General features: G+C 38.1%; 3 protein-coding genes across 3 annotated transcripts in view; 1 reads left to right on the top strand and 2 right to left on the bottom strand.

Annotated features, from left to right (window-relative positions):
• LOC116161157 (flotillin-2) overlaps positions 1–18,268 on the bottom strand; it is a 376,423-nt gene that overhangs the window by 51,393 nt on the left and 306,762 nt on the right. The window lies entirely within an intron of this gene.
• Positions 1–18,268, bottom strand: part of LOC116161139 (glucose dehydrogenase [FAD, quinone]-like) — a 397,381-nt gene that overhangs the window by 121,358 nt on the left and 257,755 nt on the right. The gene's annotated exons all lie outside the window — the stretch shown is intronic.
• Positions 8,727–10,546, top strand: LOC116161156. Its single transcript, XM_031474398.1, has 2 exons — positions 8,727–9,284; positions 9,543–10,546. Exons 1-2 carry the CDS (start codon positions 8,741–8,743, stop codon positions 10,499–10,501), a joined length of 1,503 nt encoding a protein of 500 aa, XP_031330258.1. The 5' UTR covers positions 8,727–8,740; the 3' UTR covers positions 10,502–10,546.

Below are 18,268 nucleotides of genomic sequence, written 5' to 3'. Positions count from 1 at the left end.
AATCAAAGATCATGGTTAATGACAGTACAAGATAACGTTCAAAATTGAAGATTTAATAATCAAATTTCGAACAATTTTCAGGTTGATCATTCAAGGAGCAAGACTGCCAATCGTCCTTGATCATAGCGGCACCTTTCTCGCCGATCATGATTGTAGCGGCGTTGGTGTTGCAGCTAATAATTTTAGGCATAATGGATGCGTCGATTACCCGTACGCCCTTCAAGCCGTGCACCCTCAGACGCGGATCGACGACGGCGTCGGAATCACCCTCCGGCCCCATCTTGCACGTGCCCACAAGATGATAAAGCGTCGTTGCCAAATTTCTCAGCGCGCACCTCCAGTACCCGTCCGAGTTGGGCGCGAACTGGGCGCAGTTCGGCAGCGGAATGTGAACCAATTCCGGTTTGGTATCGGCGAACGCCCTGGTTTCGGTTAGGTTCTGGTAGAATCGTATCGCCTCGAGCATCGTCTGGAGATCCTCGTCGTGTTGGTCGCCGAGGTAGTTCGCGAAGATCCTCGGCTTGTCGAACGGGTCGGAGCTGCGCAACAGAATTCGCCCGGCCGACTTGGGATGGGCGAGGGACGGTACCAGAAAGACGCTGTGAGATTTTCGGTTGTTTTCCGTTTGCGCTCGGACGATTTCGTCGGGAAAGCCGAACGTCTCCTGTAGCCCTCTGAGAGTGCCGTAAGGGTCGTCCTTGTGAATTGGCACGTAAAACATTTCGGCGGCGGGCTGTTGGGAGCTGCGCTTGGGGTTGATGAACGAGATGAAATTTGGTATCCCAGACTGGGCGATTGGGCCAGCTCTGTGCCTAAAGTATTGGTACCAATCGTCGGTGACGTCATCGGCCGACTTTGGGAGCAAGGCGCTTTCGGCCAGGTTGTAGAATAAGCCGGTGAAGATGATGTGGTCTTGGAGGTTGTGGCCCACCTTCAGATTGCGCACCAAAGTGATGCCAATCTTCTTCAAGTGATCTTCTGGGCCAATCCCAGAGTTCATAAGGATTTGGGGCGAGTTTACACTTCCTGCCGAGAGTACTACCTCTTTCCTTGCGTTGACCTTCAGAATCTTGCCCCCTATGCGAACCTCAACGCCGGTTACCGCCATTTCTTCATTTACCAAGACTTTGGAAACCTGGGCGTCAAGGGCGAGATAGAAGTTTCTTCTGGTTTTCGTCTTCGGCAAGAAGGCTTTAGCTGAACTAAAACGCGTGCCATTTTCTATTGTGGTATAGGAGTCGAAATACCCGATTGGATTTTCTTGGGTGTACCTTCCAAACCCAAGCTCTTGGTACGCTTTGATTAGGGTTTCTCGCATGGGATGGTGACTCGTGTACTTCGTGACCTTTAGGTCCCCCCCTTGGACATCTTCCTTGTAATACGGCAAAATCGAGTCAAAATCCCAACCAGTGTTGCCGTCACGAGCCCAGCTGTCAAAATTCTCTCGATTGCCGCGAATGTAAAGCATGGCGTTGATCGTACTACTACCGCCGAGCGCCTTCCCACGCGGACACGGACACTTGGCGCCGATCATCCCCAGGCAACTAGTCTCAGACGGCTCCATGTCGTAATTCCAGTCCTCTCGAGTTCGGCTTACGCTACCAAAAGTTGCCGGCACCTGCACAGAGCCAATTGAAACGTTGGGCGCGTGCGCCTATTTCTACCTCGCTAGCAGCAGAGGGGTAGCCACCGGCCTCCAACAGGAGAACTTTCCAGTTGGGATTATCAGATAACCTGCTCGCTACCGTTGCCCCAGCAGATCCGGCACCCACGACGATGAAATCGAACTCGTCCCCGTCGGTCAGTCGAGGACCAACATCGTCCGGGTAGAGATGCGCAGGTGACAGTGCACATTGCGCTGCCAGAAGCGTGTTAATTACAGTGGCAAACATTTGGGATGCAGGGCCGGTTAGCGTCGAGGGACAGTCCATCTCGAACACCTACTTCTAATAATTTACTTACAGTGTTCTGAAATTATACCTTATTTACGCATCTAATTAGTCCTAATTAGCAAGTTTCTAATTTAAGTACTTAATTAAGTATAATTAGCAACCAGAACTAACTCACTGTAATTTGTATAAGAAAAAGCAATAGATATTAAATGTGCCAATCAAATTTGTGATTAATCTTGTTACACTTACAATTAATTAGTTTCAATTAGTAAACTGTAATTAATATGGTGGACAACTAATGTCATAAACGTCTAAACCACTTAATTCCCGTACCCATCAGGACGAGAGGCAGACCACGGGAAACCCTATCCAAAATCAGGAGAGGGACTGGGATTTATAGGTAATTTATGCCAATAATATAATACTGCTACAGCTGAACGACAATAAAGAAATAAAAACTTACTTAATTATAGCACTCGTTATTGTTTTAATTGTAACTATTGTTGGTTCTCAACTCACATTTATACTCTTACTCCTTCCTGGCAGAACCAAGTGTTCAACACGCAGCATCCTAATTATCCATAGAATTTTCTCAATGGTAGGAATTCCCATCATGCAATCGATGTTGTACGTTACGTGCTATCTTTGATCTATGTAATTATGTCGATTTTTTTCGGTAATTAATCAAGCATTTGATTGTCAAACAATTGCTATTAGTTTTAATAATTTAATTTTAGTAGTCGTATTGTCATACTGAAATTAATGAATTAACTCCTAGGGGGAAACAAGTACCATTTTGGTGTACACCAAAAATTCAAATTCAAATTAATTCACGTTAATTCAAATTTATTCACGCTAATTCAAATTAATTTACGTTAATTCAAATTGAATCACGTTAATTGACATTAATTCTCGTTAATTCTAATTAATTCACGTTAATTCTAATTAATTCACCTTAGTTCAAATTAACACAGAGCGGTGTACACCAAACATTCAAAGTTGTTTCCATCTAGAATTTTTGCAAGGCAAATTTTTACCAGGACTAGAGTTTGCGAGTAAAATATTTCAACGGCGGATTTTTTCTGGGGACAAATTTTTTACACAAGTATACCAGGGAAAAATTTTCCAAGAGCAATTTTATCAATCTTAAATTTTCAAGACGAGAATTTTTCCATAGAGAATTTCCCCAGGGCGAATTTTTCGGAGACGAGATTTTAAGTGCCAAATATTCCAAGGCCTATTTTTTTGGAGGCTAAATTTTCCGTATACGAATTTTCTGAGACGAATTTTGAGAGGACAATTTTTGTGGGTCAAATATTTCAAGGGCCATTTTTTTACGTTTCTGGAGACAAGTTTTCCACGCAAGTTTCCGGGGCGAGTTTTTTAAGCGAGTATTCCAGGACATAAACTCCAACGCAAATTTTTCTTTGGGGACCAAATATTCGAAAGATGATTTTTTCAACATTTTTTGTAGACAAATTTCTTTTTCTGGACGAATGTTTCAAGGGCAATTTTGGGAGCCTACATTTTCCGTAAAATTTTTCGGAAGAGAATTTTTCCATAGCGAATTTTCCCAGAACAATTTTTTGGGGGTCAAATCTTCCAAGAACGACTTTATTCGGTAGGCGAATTTTTTAGGAAAGAAGTTTTCCAGGAAGAACCCTCCCGAAAATTGTCCGGGGTGAAATTTTCACGCAAATATTACGGGAGGAAAATTCGTAGAGGCGAATATTCCCTGTATGAATTTACGGGTTGAATCTTTCATGGAAGCATTTTCAAAAGGCGATTTTTTCATAGCGAATTTGTCTCATATATTTTTTTCGGAGGACAAGTCTTTAGGGGTCAAATATTCCAGGGGCGATTTTTAGAGCGCATCAAATTTCTGGAATTATTCACGCAAGTATTCTAGCGAAGGTAGATTTTTACGAACCCTTTTTTATGAGAGCGATTTTTCCTAGCAAATTTTCAGGAGATTTCTAAGGGCAATTTTTTACAGGAATCGGCGATTTTCGAGAAACGAATTTTCCAGGGCAAATTTTGTCAGGACGAGCGTTAGTGGGTCAAATATTCCAACGGAGATTTTTTCGAGACTAAATTTTCTGGGGGCAAATTTTTCACGCAAGCATTCCAGGGAAAAGTTTTTCAAGAACCATTTTTTCGTGTTTCAATTTTCAGGACAAGAATTCCATAGCGAATTTTTCTAGGGCGAGACGTGTTTTTAATGTCAAATATTCCAAGGGCGATTTTTTCGAGGCTAAATTTCCAGGACAAAAATTTACACTTATTCCAGGAAAGAATTTTCCGGTGCGCATATCCCCAAGGCGACTTTTTCAAGCCTACATTTTCCGGAAGCGAATTTTTCCATAGGGAATTTTCCCAGAAGAAATTTTCCGGGAACAAGTCTTCGAAGATCAAACACAATAGTGATTTTTTCGAGGCTACACTTTCAGGATGAGAATTTTTCTATAGCGAATATCTCCAGTGAGAAACTTTTCAGGGAACAAGCCTTTAGGGATGAAACATTCCAAGGGCGATTTTTTAAGCGCAACCAAATTTTCTGAAGCGAATTTTCTGGGGATTTATAAGGGCATTTTTTTCAAGAATCGATGATTTTTTAGAAACGAATTTGTCTTAAGCGGAACAAGTACCATTTTTGGTGTACACCAAACATTCAAATTCAACTAATTCAAATTAATTCACATTAATTGTAATTAATTCACGTTAATTCTAATTAATTCAGAGAGGTGTACACCAAAAATTCAAAGTTGTTTCCTCCTAGATTAATTCAGTTATACACCTAATTCCGTCGAATTAGTTCAACCTTCACTATTATATTATATTATAATACTATTTAGGTAAAATAACTGAACATCGGTTAATTTTGATAATTAAAAGTGTCAACAATCAATAGCTATTAATTTTGCCTAAATGAGGATTATTAGCTAATTTCCTAATTAGTTATAATTACGGCTCGTTAGCAAGTATTTTAAACAATTGGTTTCGGTGTATTTAAGCGCTAAATTAGGCGAGGTAATTATGTTATTGCGATATTATCGAGCCTAATTTACCCTTTAACACACGTACTTACTTACCGCTAATTAGGAAGTATTTCACACAATTGGGGCAGTTTATTCAGAAGTTTTCGGTGAATCTAACCGCCAAATTAGTTGAGGTAATTAATCGCCAATTTAGAGAAAAGCCACAGTTAGTAATTTTGAGCACTAAACTTATATATTAGATACCAACGAAGATTACAAGCCAAGTGACGTTAAATCGTTATCATTGCCTAATAATACATTTTTAATTATAACGTAGATAAACAATTTAGAAAAGGAACTGGTACTTCTGTAAATAATTAATTTTGGCAACGCAATAGACATTACCCAATTACGGTAAATAGCAATAAGATGATAGGCGAAATGAAACACTTACTATGCACATTAATTTAAAATAACTTATTGGATAAGTTGTTTATTAACCCAAATGTGAACTTTTACTTCTGTTTCATTGCACTTGACCCGATAAAGATTGTCTTTGTATGATTATGACAAATAGGTGACACCATATGACGCCCCAAAGTGCTATATAACTGAAAATAATGAGTACGCAATTTACAGTCGAAGTCCAAAGCACAATTCTAACCAGGAAGTCCATAATTAGATGGAAATGGATGAATGAAAATAAATTGACTGAATTCAAGGTAATTTAATTGAAAATTTAATTTCATTTAAATTTGGCCGGTACAGGAACACGGAAGGACGTTAGCGGTAGCGATCTCAATTAATTAGAAGGCTAATTTAATGGTAACAGCAAAAAATGGGATAATTAACACCTAATTATCAAATATCAAAATTGTTTATAGGTCCTAGCGCGGTGGATAATGTGTTTATTACGTTCGGCTGCCTCAATAGCGCAAAATTTCAGAACGTTCGCAGTTCCTTGTTGAAAATATCAGCAAAGGCCCAAAATTATGTTGCTAAGTCTTTAAGTGGATGGCTACCGGAAGCCTTACTGACCGTTTAATCAAGTTATAAAATTAGCTCGCGCCAGTCTGACGGGAGATACGGCAAAGTTAATGCGTTATGCATGTCATTTTCTAATGATTGGGATTTATTTTGTATAATAGCCTGGGAAACGCTTACAATGCAAGATTTAAAAAATCGCTGATCCCTTGTAGTCCAGTAACTTTGTTCCTAAAAATGGGGGGTACCAAGCGTCAAATCCGGTAGTTCTGATTTTTTGTGGGATTGCTTATGTTGTTAACCCAATGTATAATTAAAGTTTTCGACCTCGAGCGGCGAACGCAACATAATTTCTCGGGAAAACACTTTTTCTTATTAATTTTGGTGAAACAATTCGTACTTTTTCGATCGGACTTCTCAATCAAAAGTTATGGACTAGAAACCAATTTCGAAAGAAAATTCAAAGGGCTGTAACTTTTGAATTAGTGGCCCAATCTTGGAACTGTTTGAAATTATAGATTCTACAGGCTACATTCTGTAAGCAAACTTTTTTTCCGGGTCGATCTGAGACAATTTTTTTTTCGCGGCTCAAAAAAAGGCAGTGTATAAACCTTCCTTTTTTTACCAAAAATCGACTGCACCAAAATTTCTCGGGAAAACACTTTTTCTTATTAATTTTGGTGCGTAGAATCCAAAACAATTCGTACCTTTTCGATCGGACTTCTCAATCAAAAGTTATGGACTAGAAACCAATTTCGAAAGAAAATTCAAAGGGCTGTAACTTTTGAACTAGTAGGTGACGTTTCATGGTCCGGTTAACGCGAACAGATGATCTTCTCACGTTCATGTCCCCAAATGCCACCCGGGACCGTATCCCCCAGTGCAATCCCTACCGGCTCTCACACAGCCACACCTTCGTACTCGTATACGAATAACATTCTTAAGCACGCCTATACCACTATTAAGAAGCCTTATGACATACAATAAAGAAACAAGATGATACAGTAAACAAAGGCACTTAACAAATCTCACACACATACTGACCACTGTTGAAAATTAGAGTCGATATATTATTTAATATCAGCGCGCCTTTAATGGTCGTGAACGATACTGTTGGTTTAACTTACCCTAAGTCAGCGCTAAGTTTGACATTTTCATTGGGGTTTCTAGATAAATTCGATGGTGCGCGTGTAAAGGGACATAAGTCATTAAATGAGAAACCGAGTAAATGAGCAATATAGATTACATTAACTTTCACAAATCACCTGCCTAATTAATTTTTAAGGTAAATTCAAATTTTGTCAAATAGAATAAGTGTTTTTTAGATTATAAACCTTTATTACTAAAATAATGAAAAATACACAATCTGAACTAAACTTATATCTTTTGACACATTACAAAAACTGAAAAACAAAACATATATCCCTTTTCACTTTAACAAATGTTCATATTTAAACTGTTAACTCTTCTTCCTCGTCGCTTTCTTCTTCAACTTGTATGTCAGGTAATACATTGACTATATCTTGTTTAGACGGCAAATTTTTATAAAAGTCGTGAAAAACCTTGTCAATGTAGGGAAGCAACTCTAATAAATTTTCCTTTTTTTCTACACTGATTGGAGTATCTGCGTTGTAGCATAACGGCGCACGTAAATTTTTACTAGACGAACGCCCTTTACGCCTATAATTTATTTTCTTGAATGGAGCATCAGGGTCCAACGTCGTTTTGTAGAGAATAATAATTCCGATGTCTTTTCTTTTGTGTAGCGCAACCATCTAATGTCTCTCCAATTGATCTTATCTCCTTCTTCATTTTTTTTTCTTAGTTGAAAAGATGATTTAAATAAGGCCGAAAATTCTCGGAAATCCTCCCTCACCATTTCAGTGACTTGAAATGGACGAGTTTTTCTACATAGACGTACTAATTGCATCCAATCGCGGGGGTGTTCAATTGGTGCTCCATATTTCTTTCTTTTTTTTTCGATTACGGAGTGATCACTATCACACTCCATATGCGAATGACCTGGGATCGTGAATTTGTGATCGACGGTAGTCAGATCAGATTTTTGCGTAACCATCCTTATTTTGACCACCACAAGTATCAGAGTATAAAACCGCCACCAGCTCGTATTAAATTAATGTAGAATAAGCAAAATTGAAATGAAGCTTACGTATCGTTTGAAGTGTGAAAAAAGGTTTAAGTTAACGTTACGTGCGGAAATTTAGTGTGGAAAGAGGTATAAGTTTAGATAATCCCTTTTCATTTCTTGTTTCGGAAGTGTAAAAAGGTATAAGTATAGTTATACCCTTTTACTCAAACAAATAGCGTTCCTTTGCTACTTATATCTATGTGCACATTATGACATCTTCCGTTTTTTATTAACCAGACTTATATCCTTTTGCATGAGTAAAATAGCGCATATTTCTTTTCCAAAACTATACTTATTTCAATTTGCACAATTTTTGACTTATACCCCTTTACACGCGCACCATCGAATTATTGCCTATTTAAATGTAAGCAGGAAAACACGTGTTCTACCAAGATGGCACAATTAAATAATTAAGTTGTTAAATTTGCGTGAGAAAAATACAAGATGAAATAATATCATATATTGCAACAAACTTAAAACTTCAGACCTTTCCAAGAATTTACCAGGTCATATCGAATACAATAAAAGAAACGGTGCAAGCTCCGGCGATCAATAATCAATTTTACCATACAAACAATATGGAAAACACCTAAAACGTTGTTGTATCCTGTAATTACGGAGGGACGCGATCCTTTCCCTTTCATAGTAAGTGATTTACGAGCACGTTTTTATTGTAGTTCACAATCAAAGCTATAAATCAGTCTTTACATGGTCTTGGCTTGGTTGACGTGTCCAAAATGAAAACAGTGCTCACTTTACAGTGCCTTATGTCAATTGCAGCCTCTTTGGCGATCGTTGAGGATCGTAGAAACACATCGATGGCGACTTGCATACGTAAAACTATAAAACAACTTTTTTCCGATGCTCGTACGATAACGTTCGTGACGGATCACAGCGAGCAATGCGATATCGTTCCCCTTGAATTCGAGATGCCGATCTTCACGGTTACTATGAAAATTGACATAAAAAACGTGAATTTTTTTACGACCAGTAACGACTTTGTCTTTTGCGTTAAGAATGAAGACTACTTGAGTTACGCCGCTTATTTGGTTGCAATGTTAAAATACACCGAAGATAAGGGATACTCCGACGTAAGAGTTCTAGTCATTAGCCCTGGAAACGTGGAACGAATGCACGATCAGTGCTGGAAGAGTTTGTTATACAACGTGGTCCTTTTAAGTTGGGGTTCTGGAGAAGAAGTTCTGAGCGTCTCAAACCAGTTTACGGAGGGAAACAATTGCGGTGAACGTGCTAGGGTAATTGAGAAGGAATCGTGTGCAGGTAGTGTAAACATCCAGTTTCCTAAAACTTCGAATTTGAACCAATGTCCCCTTGTCCTGGCCGTTTACCATAAATCACGTTTTAATTATTTGGAATTAGCGAAAAGTTGTCCAGACGTACGTTACATCATGGAATTTTTAATGAACTTAATGGCGCAGTACTTTAATACAAAATACGTGGTACATGTTGCAAATCGCGAGGGAGATATAGCACAGTTTATCGAATATAATAAAAATATATCCATCTTTTTGTACGCAGATCCCACTGCACCTGCCAATATCGCATCTCAACCTGTACTAACACACTCTATAGTATGGATAGTACCGAAATCTTTGCCAGTTCCTGCCATACGTGTTGTGCTACTAGCATTTAAGAGCTTAGGATGGTACCTCATCATCTTCACCTTCGTAAGTACCGTGTTTGTTTGGTGGCTGATCGTGGGCTGCCAAAATAGAAGATTCCGCCTTGAGGATGGCTTAGACGCAATCACCAACGTGAGTTCCCTGACGATACTGAGCTCGATCCCAGTCATGCCAAGTTCATTCCTTCATCGCTCAGTTATTCTCGCTTACTTAATATACATCATCCACATCAGTTGCGCCTTCACCTCCAGGTGGATTGATCTTCTTACGGTACCGCAGTACGAATTCCAAATAAAAACCTTGCAACAACTCGCGGACGCAAACTTGCCAATCTACATACCTGCTAATTTTCAAAAGTACCACTTCAGTCGCAATGACACCAACAATGATCTCTATGAAAAACTGCAACAGTTACTGATACCCTGCCGTACTCACGATGCACTAGGAAAAGCCATAATGAATGTTCATGATTATCGCAATTGCGCGGCTATTGTGACACACCAGGATCTCACTACCATTCAAATGAGCATGAAAGACAAAATTGACGTTGGTAAAATTGAAGATAATTCTATAACCGGCGCACACCACATAAAATTCGCATACAAACCCAACTACTACTTCGCTGTCCATATTGGCACATTTCTTCAAACGCTTGTGGAATCTGGAATTGGACCGAAGCAATTCAATGAGTTCGAAACCGAATATTTTAAAAACGACATCGTCGAAGAGGCTCCGGATACGGTGGTACTGACCTTAGGTCATTTGTATTTCGCATTCTGCTTACTTGGCCTGGGATTAGCGATAGCACTTGTGGTTTTCTTGGTCGAGTTGTTCACCGGCTTCATGTTTAAATAAATGGTATTGTAATTGTTGCAAATAATTTGAGAGAATTGATCGCAATGTAACACACTTTGTTAAATTATAGTTGTGTAATTCTTAATAAATAAGGTTCCATAAGTCCAATTAAACCCGTTTACCGTCCGCAAACCATACAGTCTCTGATATCTTTGGAGACTCTCAAGGCAAAGATGTTTGCAAACATCCGAGAATTTGTAAGTTGCTGGCGTCAGTCTGGCGGGCATTAAGAATAGATAAGACTATCTAAATGAGGCTTACGTGACCAATACTGCTCGGTGAATTTTGTGGGTATTTTGATAGAAACAAACAATGAGAGGGGATTGATCGGAAGAATGGATTCTTTAGGCATTCGCTTTTGGGCTGTGGAAGAGCTCCAGTTCAAGAAACCCGTAAAGTGGTTCGGGCATTTTGTTTCTTGAGCGTTCAAGTTTCAAGTTTACGGTTAAAAAACTGAAAAAGAACGAGAGCGGATCAATATTCTCAAGTTATATTTACGCCGAGCGTAGACGAGTCATTATCGGTCGAAGACGAATTTAATTAAACGCGTCATTGAACATACGCCAAAATGGATTATTCAAATTCGGTCAACCTCAGTCAAAAAATTTCCCAAATCAACCGATCCCTATTAACCACAGACCAGTTCAACATAATTTTTTTACAAATCAACAAATTTTCAAAAACCCACCCCCTAAGGGTAATGTTTGGAAACCTACAGGGAAAGTACCCCTGGAACGACAAACTCCAATGTCAGTAGTTACTAAAACATCAAGACCCCCACAGAAGGAAATTTTCAACCACATTCACAGATTTTAAGATTATGAATACGCTAAGCTAATTCAGAGCCGTATGTGGAAAATGACGAAAATCTCTTCGAACAACCATCACCGTATAAAGACTTTTCTCAAATTGCAGATTCAGATAATCTAAATTTTCCCCCAGTTGCCTTTAGAATAAACTCCACCTAGCGAACGACCTTAGACAATTACCTTTCATTACGGCCCTACACAATTAAGTTACTAATTGATCCTGGTAGTCACATATCCTTCATTTACCCATATATAGCCCAGACCTATTTTTCTGAAAATATTTATATTAAGCCTAACGTTATCAAAACTTCATGCGGCCAAAGAGAGAGACCCTGTATGAAGCCTTTATCCCAGCTTTCGATGAATTTAACACTAAAGAAAAAATAATATTTGTGCTTTTTGACTTTCACCCTTTCTTTGACGGGATAATTAGCTTCCGCGATATAAGGAAAATTACCTTTGTAGAGGAAATTTAAACATTGGCTTATTATTAATGTGCATAATCCTGATCTTGAGTGTTACTTTCACGAAGCGAAATTGAAGCGATCTGTTTCCATATCTCTAAAGGAAGCGATGTGTTCCAACGAGATAACTAAGTTATTTTAAATTTGTATAAAGTAGTGGTGGGTTAGGAATATTGTTTGACATAATTTTAATATTCCTAAAGGAATCAACCACCTGTGAAAGTTGTTTGCTTTGAACAAACTTTGTATTGTATTTATTGATATTAGTAACATCCACACAAAGACTTCTGGTTATTTTGTTTCATTGACGGGATAATTGCATGTAATTTCAGTGATACCATTCCTGTGGTTGGATTAAAATTTTCTTTGTATGTTTTGAACAGGTTATGTTAGCCGTAATCCGAGCTTTAACTGAACTGCGGCTGTTTTAAGGTGTTTTTGTGTTTTAAAATTTTTTGGAGAGAGTAAGAGTGCGCGTGCTAGTGAGACGAGAAGGAAGGCAGCTGTGACCAAGTTTTTGGACGAATTAACGTAACAGTGAAGCACGTGGAAACCGACTACCGGAAAGCGACCGGTTACAAGGTGGGAATTAGTATAATTAAAAAACCTTTGCCAAGACTAGACCGGTGGTGGCCTAATCAGTTTCGGTGTTGATAAAGCCGCTGCGACGGCATTTAATGTGCGATAAGTTAGGGGGAAACAAGTACCATTTTTGGTGTACACCAAAAACTTAAATTCAAATTAATTCACGTTAATTCAAATTAATTCAAAGGGGTGTACACCAAAAATTCAAAGTTGGTTCACCTTAGGCGATAAGGGAAGCAAAAGTACAGTGGGATTTGGTTTTAAATTCCGCGTGGATAGACACTCGAGGGAGTGGGCTTCATTTGAAACGCGCCCCTTTTGCGCTACAAACGTAAACGACTGTCCGTTTTGATAACAACAGATAGAGCCATAGAAACCAAACAGGTTAGACTTTTTGATCGCGGAGCCGGATTTGGGGTCGCCCCTCTCGAGAGGGTTGTCACACCCCCAAGTGCGCCTGTTGTGGTGAACCAATATAGCGTGTGAATCAAAACGTTAACTGTAAGAGATAGGTAGGTAGTTTAAATTTGGCAAAGTTGCGTATTTTGATGCTTAACAAAAGGCGGTTTTCAAACTGAAAAAATTCCGACTACTTTTGTAGATATTCGAGATTTTAACAATATTTAATGTTACCATTTTTGAAATTGGAAAACATGCTTTTATCAAATAACACAAATGACTTCCATAAAAAAAACAAAGTTTTTGATGGTTAACCGGAGACGAAACGTCAGACTTAAAATTTAACTAGCATCTTGTAGAGGGAAAAAAAATGGCCATAATAATGTGTCATTTATTTTGAAATATCTTTTTAAATAACTTGGGTAAAAATTAAAAACGATTTTGCAAAATTTTCATTTTTTCCGGATTTCTCCGAAAGTAGTCGGAATTTTTTCAAAACAGCATTCTGTTAAGCATCGCAAATTTTAAAAAAGTGGGAGAGGGACTAACTTGACGTTTTCAAAAGTGACGTTTTTAACATGTTTTTTACACTACCTAAAAAATTAAAACGAAATCGGCGCAAATTTCGGTTTTTTTGGCATATCTACGAAAGTAATCGGTATTTTCTGTTTTTCTTTAAAGCGTGATAATAACTCTTTCATCACTAATTTGACCATCGTCGTATCTTTTATGGTTTCCGAGATTCCCATGATGGACATCCTTATCTTGGACACAGTGTATACTATAAAGTGTTTGTAAAAAACTAGAATGGCGCAAAGATTTCTATCTACGGCGTATTTTAGCGCATGATGAAAGGTACCATGTGTTAGAAAAACTATGTCAAAAACGTATCTTTTGAAAACGTTAATTTACTCCCCCCCCCCACACTTAACAAAATTTTTATGACTTAACCGTGATGGCGCTAGCTTTGATTCAAGGGGCGCAATCGATATGTTTCAGGTGGCCTAGATACCAGCGACAAAATACGTATGGGGGGGGGGGGGGGTTACGTATACTTGGCCCCTCCCTAATGTATTTTCAGATTTCTAAAAAACGGTAATGGCGGAAGAGTTATTATCGGTGGCGCATGTGAGCGCATTCATTTGTAATAATACGACTGTCTAATATCCAAGTAGAGGGAGGGGGGGGGGGTCAAGTTACCTTAGTTAGTGCACGTTTCGTCGCCTGTTGCTTTTGTGGCGTAGTCCCCAGTCAATACACGTACGTTTAATAATCGGTTTTAAGGCGTTAGTACATATTCCGTATGCCAAATTTAAACGTATTCAGTAAACGCATATAAATGGGAATAATAAACGCATAATGTTTTACAAGAATATAGCAATATCCGCCGGACATTTATGTGTACTATACAGTGTGTCCCAGATCGCGTGGGATTGCATGGGTAACTTTCTTATTATTAAAGATAAAGAATTGGTTAAATGGGCAATGTTTTGCAGTTTTGGATGCTTATTTAAAATTTCCTTATGGAAATTCAAAATGTCGCATAGATTCGATGTAAATTAAAAAAAACTAAAATTGATCATTTCCTTTAATGTCTTATATCATCGAAAGTACAAGAGATATAAAAAAAAGTTTTATATAAAAGTTACTGTCTTTGATACGCCTAATTTAGATTTGATGTCAAAAAAAAATTCAAGATGGCTACCTTTGAGGAACATTTACCAACTTCCTAAAGTTAAATAGGCGCCATATTGGATTTTTAGATGATTTGATAGATTTTTTAATTCTCTTTTCAACGAGCTATCATAGCATAAAATTGAAAATAAGATACCAGTTATATCAACGGTTTTTATATTTTAATCAAGTAGGCTATGATGAATTTTAAAAAAACAAAACAAAATTTATTCGACGCAACAAAACGATGAAAGTAATTACATCAGATGTTTAAAATATCAGGGGCGCACTCATGGGCGGGGGGTTTGGGCGTTACAACTCCCTCCAACATTTTATATAAGTATAGGCGTAGAAAAATTTGGACTTTTATGACTTCACTTATTGACTATGATATTATCCATACTTACATACCTACAAAATGCTGGTATAACTACAAACTATCTCCTCGAAAAAATGTCATGCCATTATCCAGTTAAACACATTTCAAGACACTAACTGCAATTTTACGAGTCCCAGTATATGAACAGATGAGTCTTATTTTTCTAACTGTGGAGTGTTCAAATCGACATAATGAACAGTACTCGTCACAGGAAAACCCATGGAAAACCTACATGTAGTTTTTCGCCGAAATCAAGTGGGATTTTAAATGTATTTTATGACATAATGGGAAGTCATGTAATTGGGCCGGTAATCTTCGATGGAACTTTAACTGCTCGCGATTATTTACAAATTCTCCAATAAACTTCCTTAAAGGATTTTCTAGACAACGTATATGTTTCGCAGAAAGGGTGGCTTTGTGGTACCTACCAACAATTGAGCTGGCTGCCCAGGTCACAATTCACGAATTGTGTCCATTGTACATTAAAGAATAAAGTATATGGAAGTAGCTACTATACTAATAGGTAGGAATAATAACACAACTGCGCGAAGCCGTTCTAAAGGCGTGTTATAGTATCAATGGCAACCCTTTGCCTAAAGTAAACTGTCTTGAAGTGTGTTCCACTAATAATGGCCAGTATTTTACACATGTGATGTAATTATTTTCATTGTTGTGTTGCCTCGAATAGGTTTTGTTTTGTTTTTTTAAATTCATCATAGCCTACTTGATTAAGATATAAAAACCGTTGATATAACTGGTATCTTATTTTGAATCTTATGCTATGATAGCTCTTTGAAAAGAGAATTAAAAAATCTATTAAATCATCTAAAAATCCAATATGGCGCCTATTTAACTTTAGGAAGTTGGTAAATGTTCCTCAAAGGTAGTCATCTTGAATTCTTGAATTTTTTTTTGACTTCAAATCTAAATTAGGCGTATCAAAGACAGTAACTTTTATATAAAACTTTTTTTATATCTCTTATGCTTTCGATGATATAAGACATTTAAGGAAATGAACAATTTTAGTTTTTTTGAATTTACGTCGAACCTATTCGACATTTTGAATTTCCATAAGGAAATTTTAAATAAGCATCTAAAACTGCAAAACATTGCCCATTTAACCAATTCTTTATCTTTAATAATAACAAAGTTACCCATGCAATCCCACCCGATCTGGGACACTGTATACTTCTATATGATTACGTTTTTTAAACGCGTTATATACGGAACAGTGTTGCTTGGGTCGGTCAATTACTACGTCGATGACCTAATTTTCCACATTTCCAGCACCTAACTTGAACTCTGTTTCGCCATTTGGTTTCTTGGGGTTTCTTGCCGCTTTCTCCAGGATAATGGAAATTCTATCAGATTTCATCTTTTTCTCCTCTCACCAGCGTGAAGTTAGCGAAACTTAACATCTCCATTGGACGGATAAAGAACACATAAAAGTCAATGAATGATTATTAAATATACTGGTATAATGGTAAAGCTACACACAAACTTTTTCCCCATGCTCAATCGATAACTATAATGACAGACCACAGCGAGCCGTACGAACAATACACAATATTGGGGTGTCCGAGGAATTTACCGAGTGGTCCGTTCCCTTTAATTTGGAGTAATTTATATGTTTTTACTAGGTGGCCCCATTTCCAACAATCACAACCAGGGGCGGACCGAGGCCTCAGGGGGCCCTGGGCTAATATTTGTAGGGGGCCCCTTACTTATTGAACTTCGGGTTATCGAAAAACATCTTCATTTCAATGTTATTATTTCTTCAGAAAATTATTATTAAAATTACAGGTCTAAGGCAAACGCACTAAGTATAAATACAATGAAAAATATTAAAATACAGTAGAGGGTTCAAATTTCAAAAAGCACAGATTACACAGAAACAGTGAAGCTCGATCTGTACACAGCGGCAGGCGAAAAACCACTGATCTTTTTAATCATTTTTATTACAAAACAAGTTTCCAGTGGTACTCATTGCAACAATTATATTTTTCTTTATAAATTATAAAGATAAACAAATAATAAATCAAATAAAATAAAAATTATAAGATAGAAACAAAACAAAAGAAAACAAAAAGAAAAAAAAAATAAAAGAATAAATTAAATGCAAAAAATATGGCGCCCAAGTTTGTTAAATAATAAAACGCCAGCGGTGTTCTATTCAGCATTAATTTATAATGCAAGCAAGTTCAACAAATGAGATAACGAATGTTGGCTGGGGAAAATGTTGAACATTTAAATGTAGAACCTCGTCTGATACACGCTCCAATTACTCGTACCTTGGGGTGGGTAGCGTACAAAATTACCTGCACGGTCATTCCATGAAAATAGAATAATCACTCTGTTTTAAAGGAATTTTTTGAAAGAAATTTCCTTTATGTGATGGTTTTGTCCGTCCGTCTGTTCCTCGTTAACTCGAAAATCAAAAGAAACAGAGCGAAAACCTTCTCTGATCAACTCGTATGAGTTCAACGATCAGTGCTTTTGAATATGAGTCGCATTAAAAGTTGCGTTTCCGAATGCGAGCTAAGTATAAAAAAATACCCATACTGAAAACGTATACGATGCTTCGTATCTTGTTTTTCTTTTGGACCTCGTATTGCACGGAACGTTGGATTACCGCGTGGTCGGCATGGGGCCCCCGCGTTCGCGGGGGCCCTGGGCTGCAGCTCTTAAAGCCCCTGCCTAAATCCGCCCCTGATCACAACATACATTAGTATGTGCTTAGACTTGGCTCGCGCGTTAACAATGAAGATCCTATTAATCTTGGCGTGCGTCATAAGCATGGCAGCCTCTTTGGCGATTGTCGAGGATCGTAGAAATACCTCGATGGCGTCTTGCATACGTAAAACTATCGACAAACTTTTTTCCGATGCTCATTCAATCACGTTTGTGACAGACTACAGCGAGTACTGCGACGATATCGTTCCCCTTGAATTGAACAGGCCGGTCTTTGTGGTTGCTGTGAACCTGGACCCAAAAACCGTGAATGTTTTTACGACGGGTAAGGATTTTATCTTCTGCGTTAGAAATGAAGACCTCTTGAGTTACGCCTCTCATTTGATTGGACATTTAAAATGGACCGAACGTAAAGGATACTCCGACATAAGAGCTCTAGTCATTAGCTCTGGAAACGTGGAACGAATGCACGATCAGTGCTGGAATAGTTTTTTACACAACGTGGTCCTTTTAAGTTGGGGTTCCGGAGAAGAAGTTCTGAGCGTCTCAAATCAGTTTGCGGAGGGAAACAATTGCGGTGAATGTGCTAGAGTTATTGAGAAGGAATCGTGTGCAGGTAATGTCAAGATCCAGTTTCCTAAGACTTCGAATTTGAACCAATGTCCCCTTGTCCTGGCAGTTTACCATAAATCACGTTATCATTCGAAATTCGCGAAGAGTTTACCAGATGTACGTTACATCATGGAATTTTTAATGAGGTTAATAG

The sequence above is a fragment of the Photinus pyralis genome, unplaced genomic scaffold (assembly GCF_008802855.1).
Source record: "Photinus pyralis isolate 1611_PpyrPB1 unplaced genomic scaffold, Ppyr1.3 Ppyr1.4_LG10, whole genome shotgun sequence".
Lineage (NCBI taxonomy): Eukaryota > Metazoa > Arthropoda > Insecta > Coleoptera > Lampyridae > Photinus > Photinus pyralis.
This window is presented reverse-complemented; position numbering and strand designations above follow the sequence as displayed.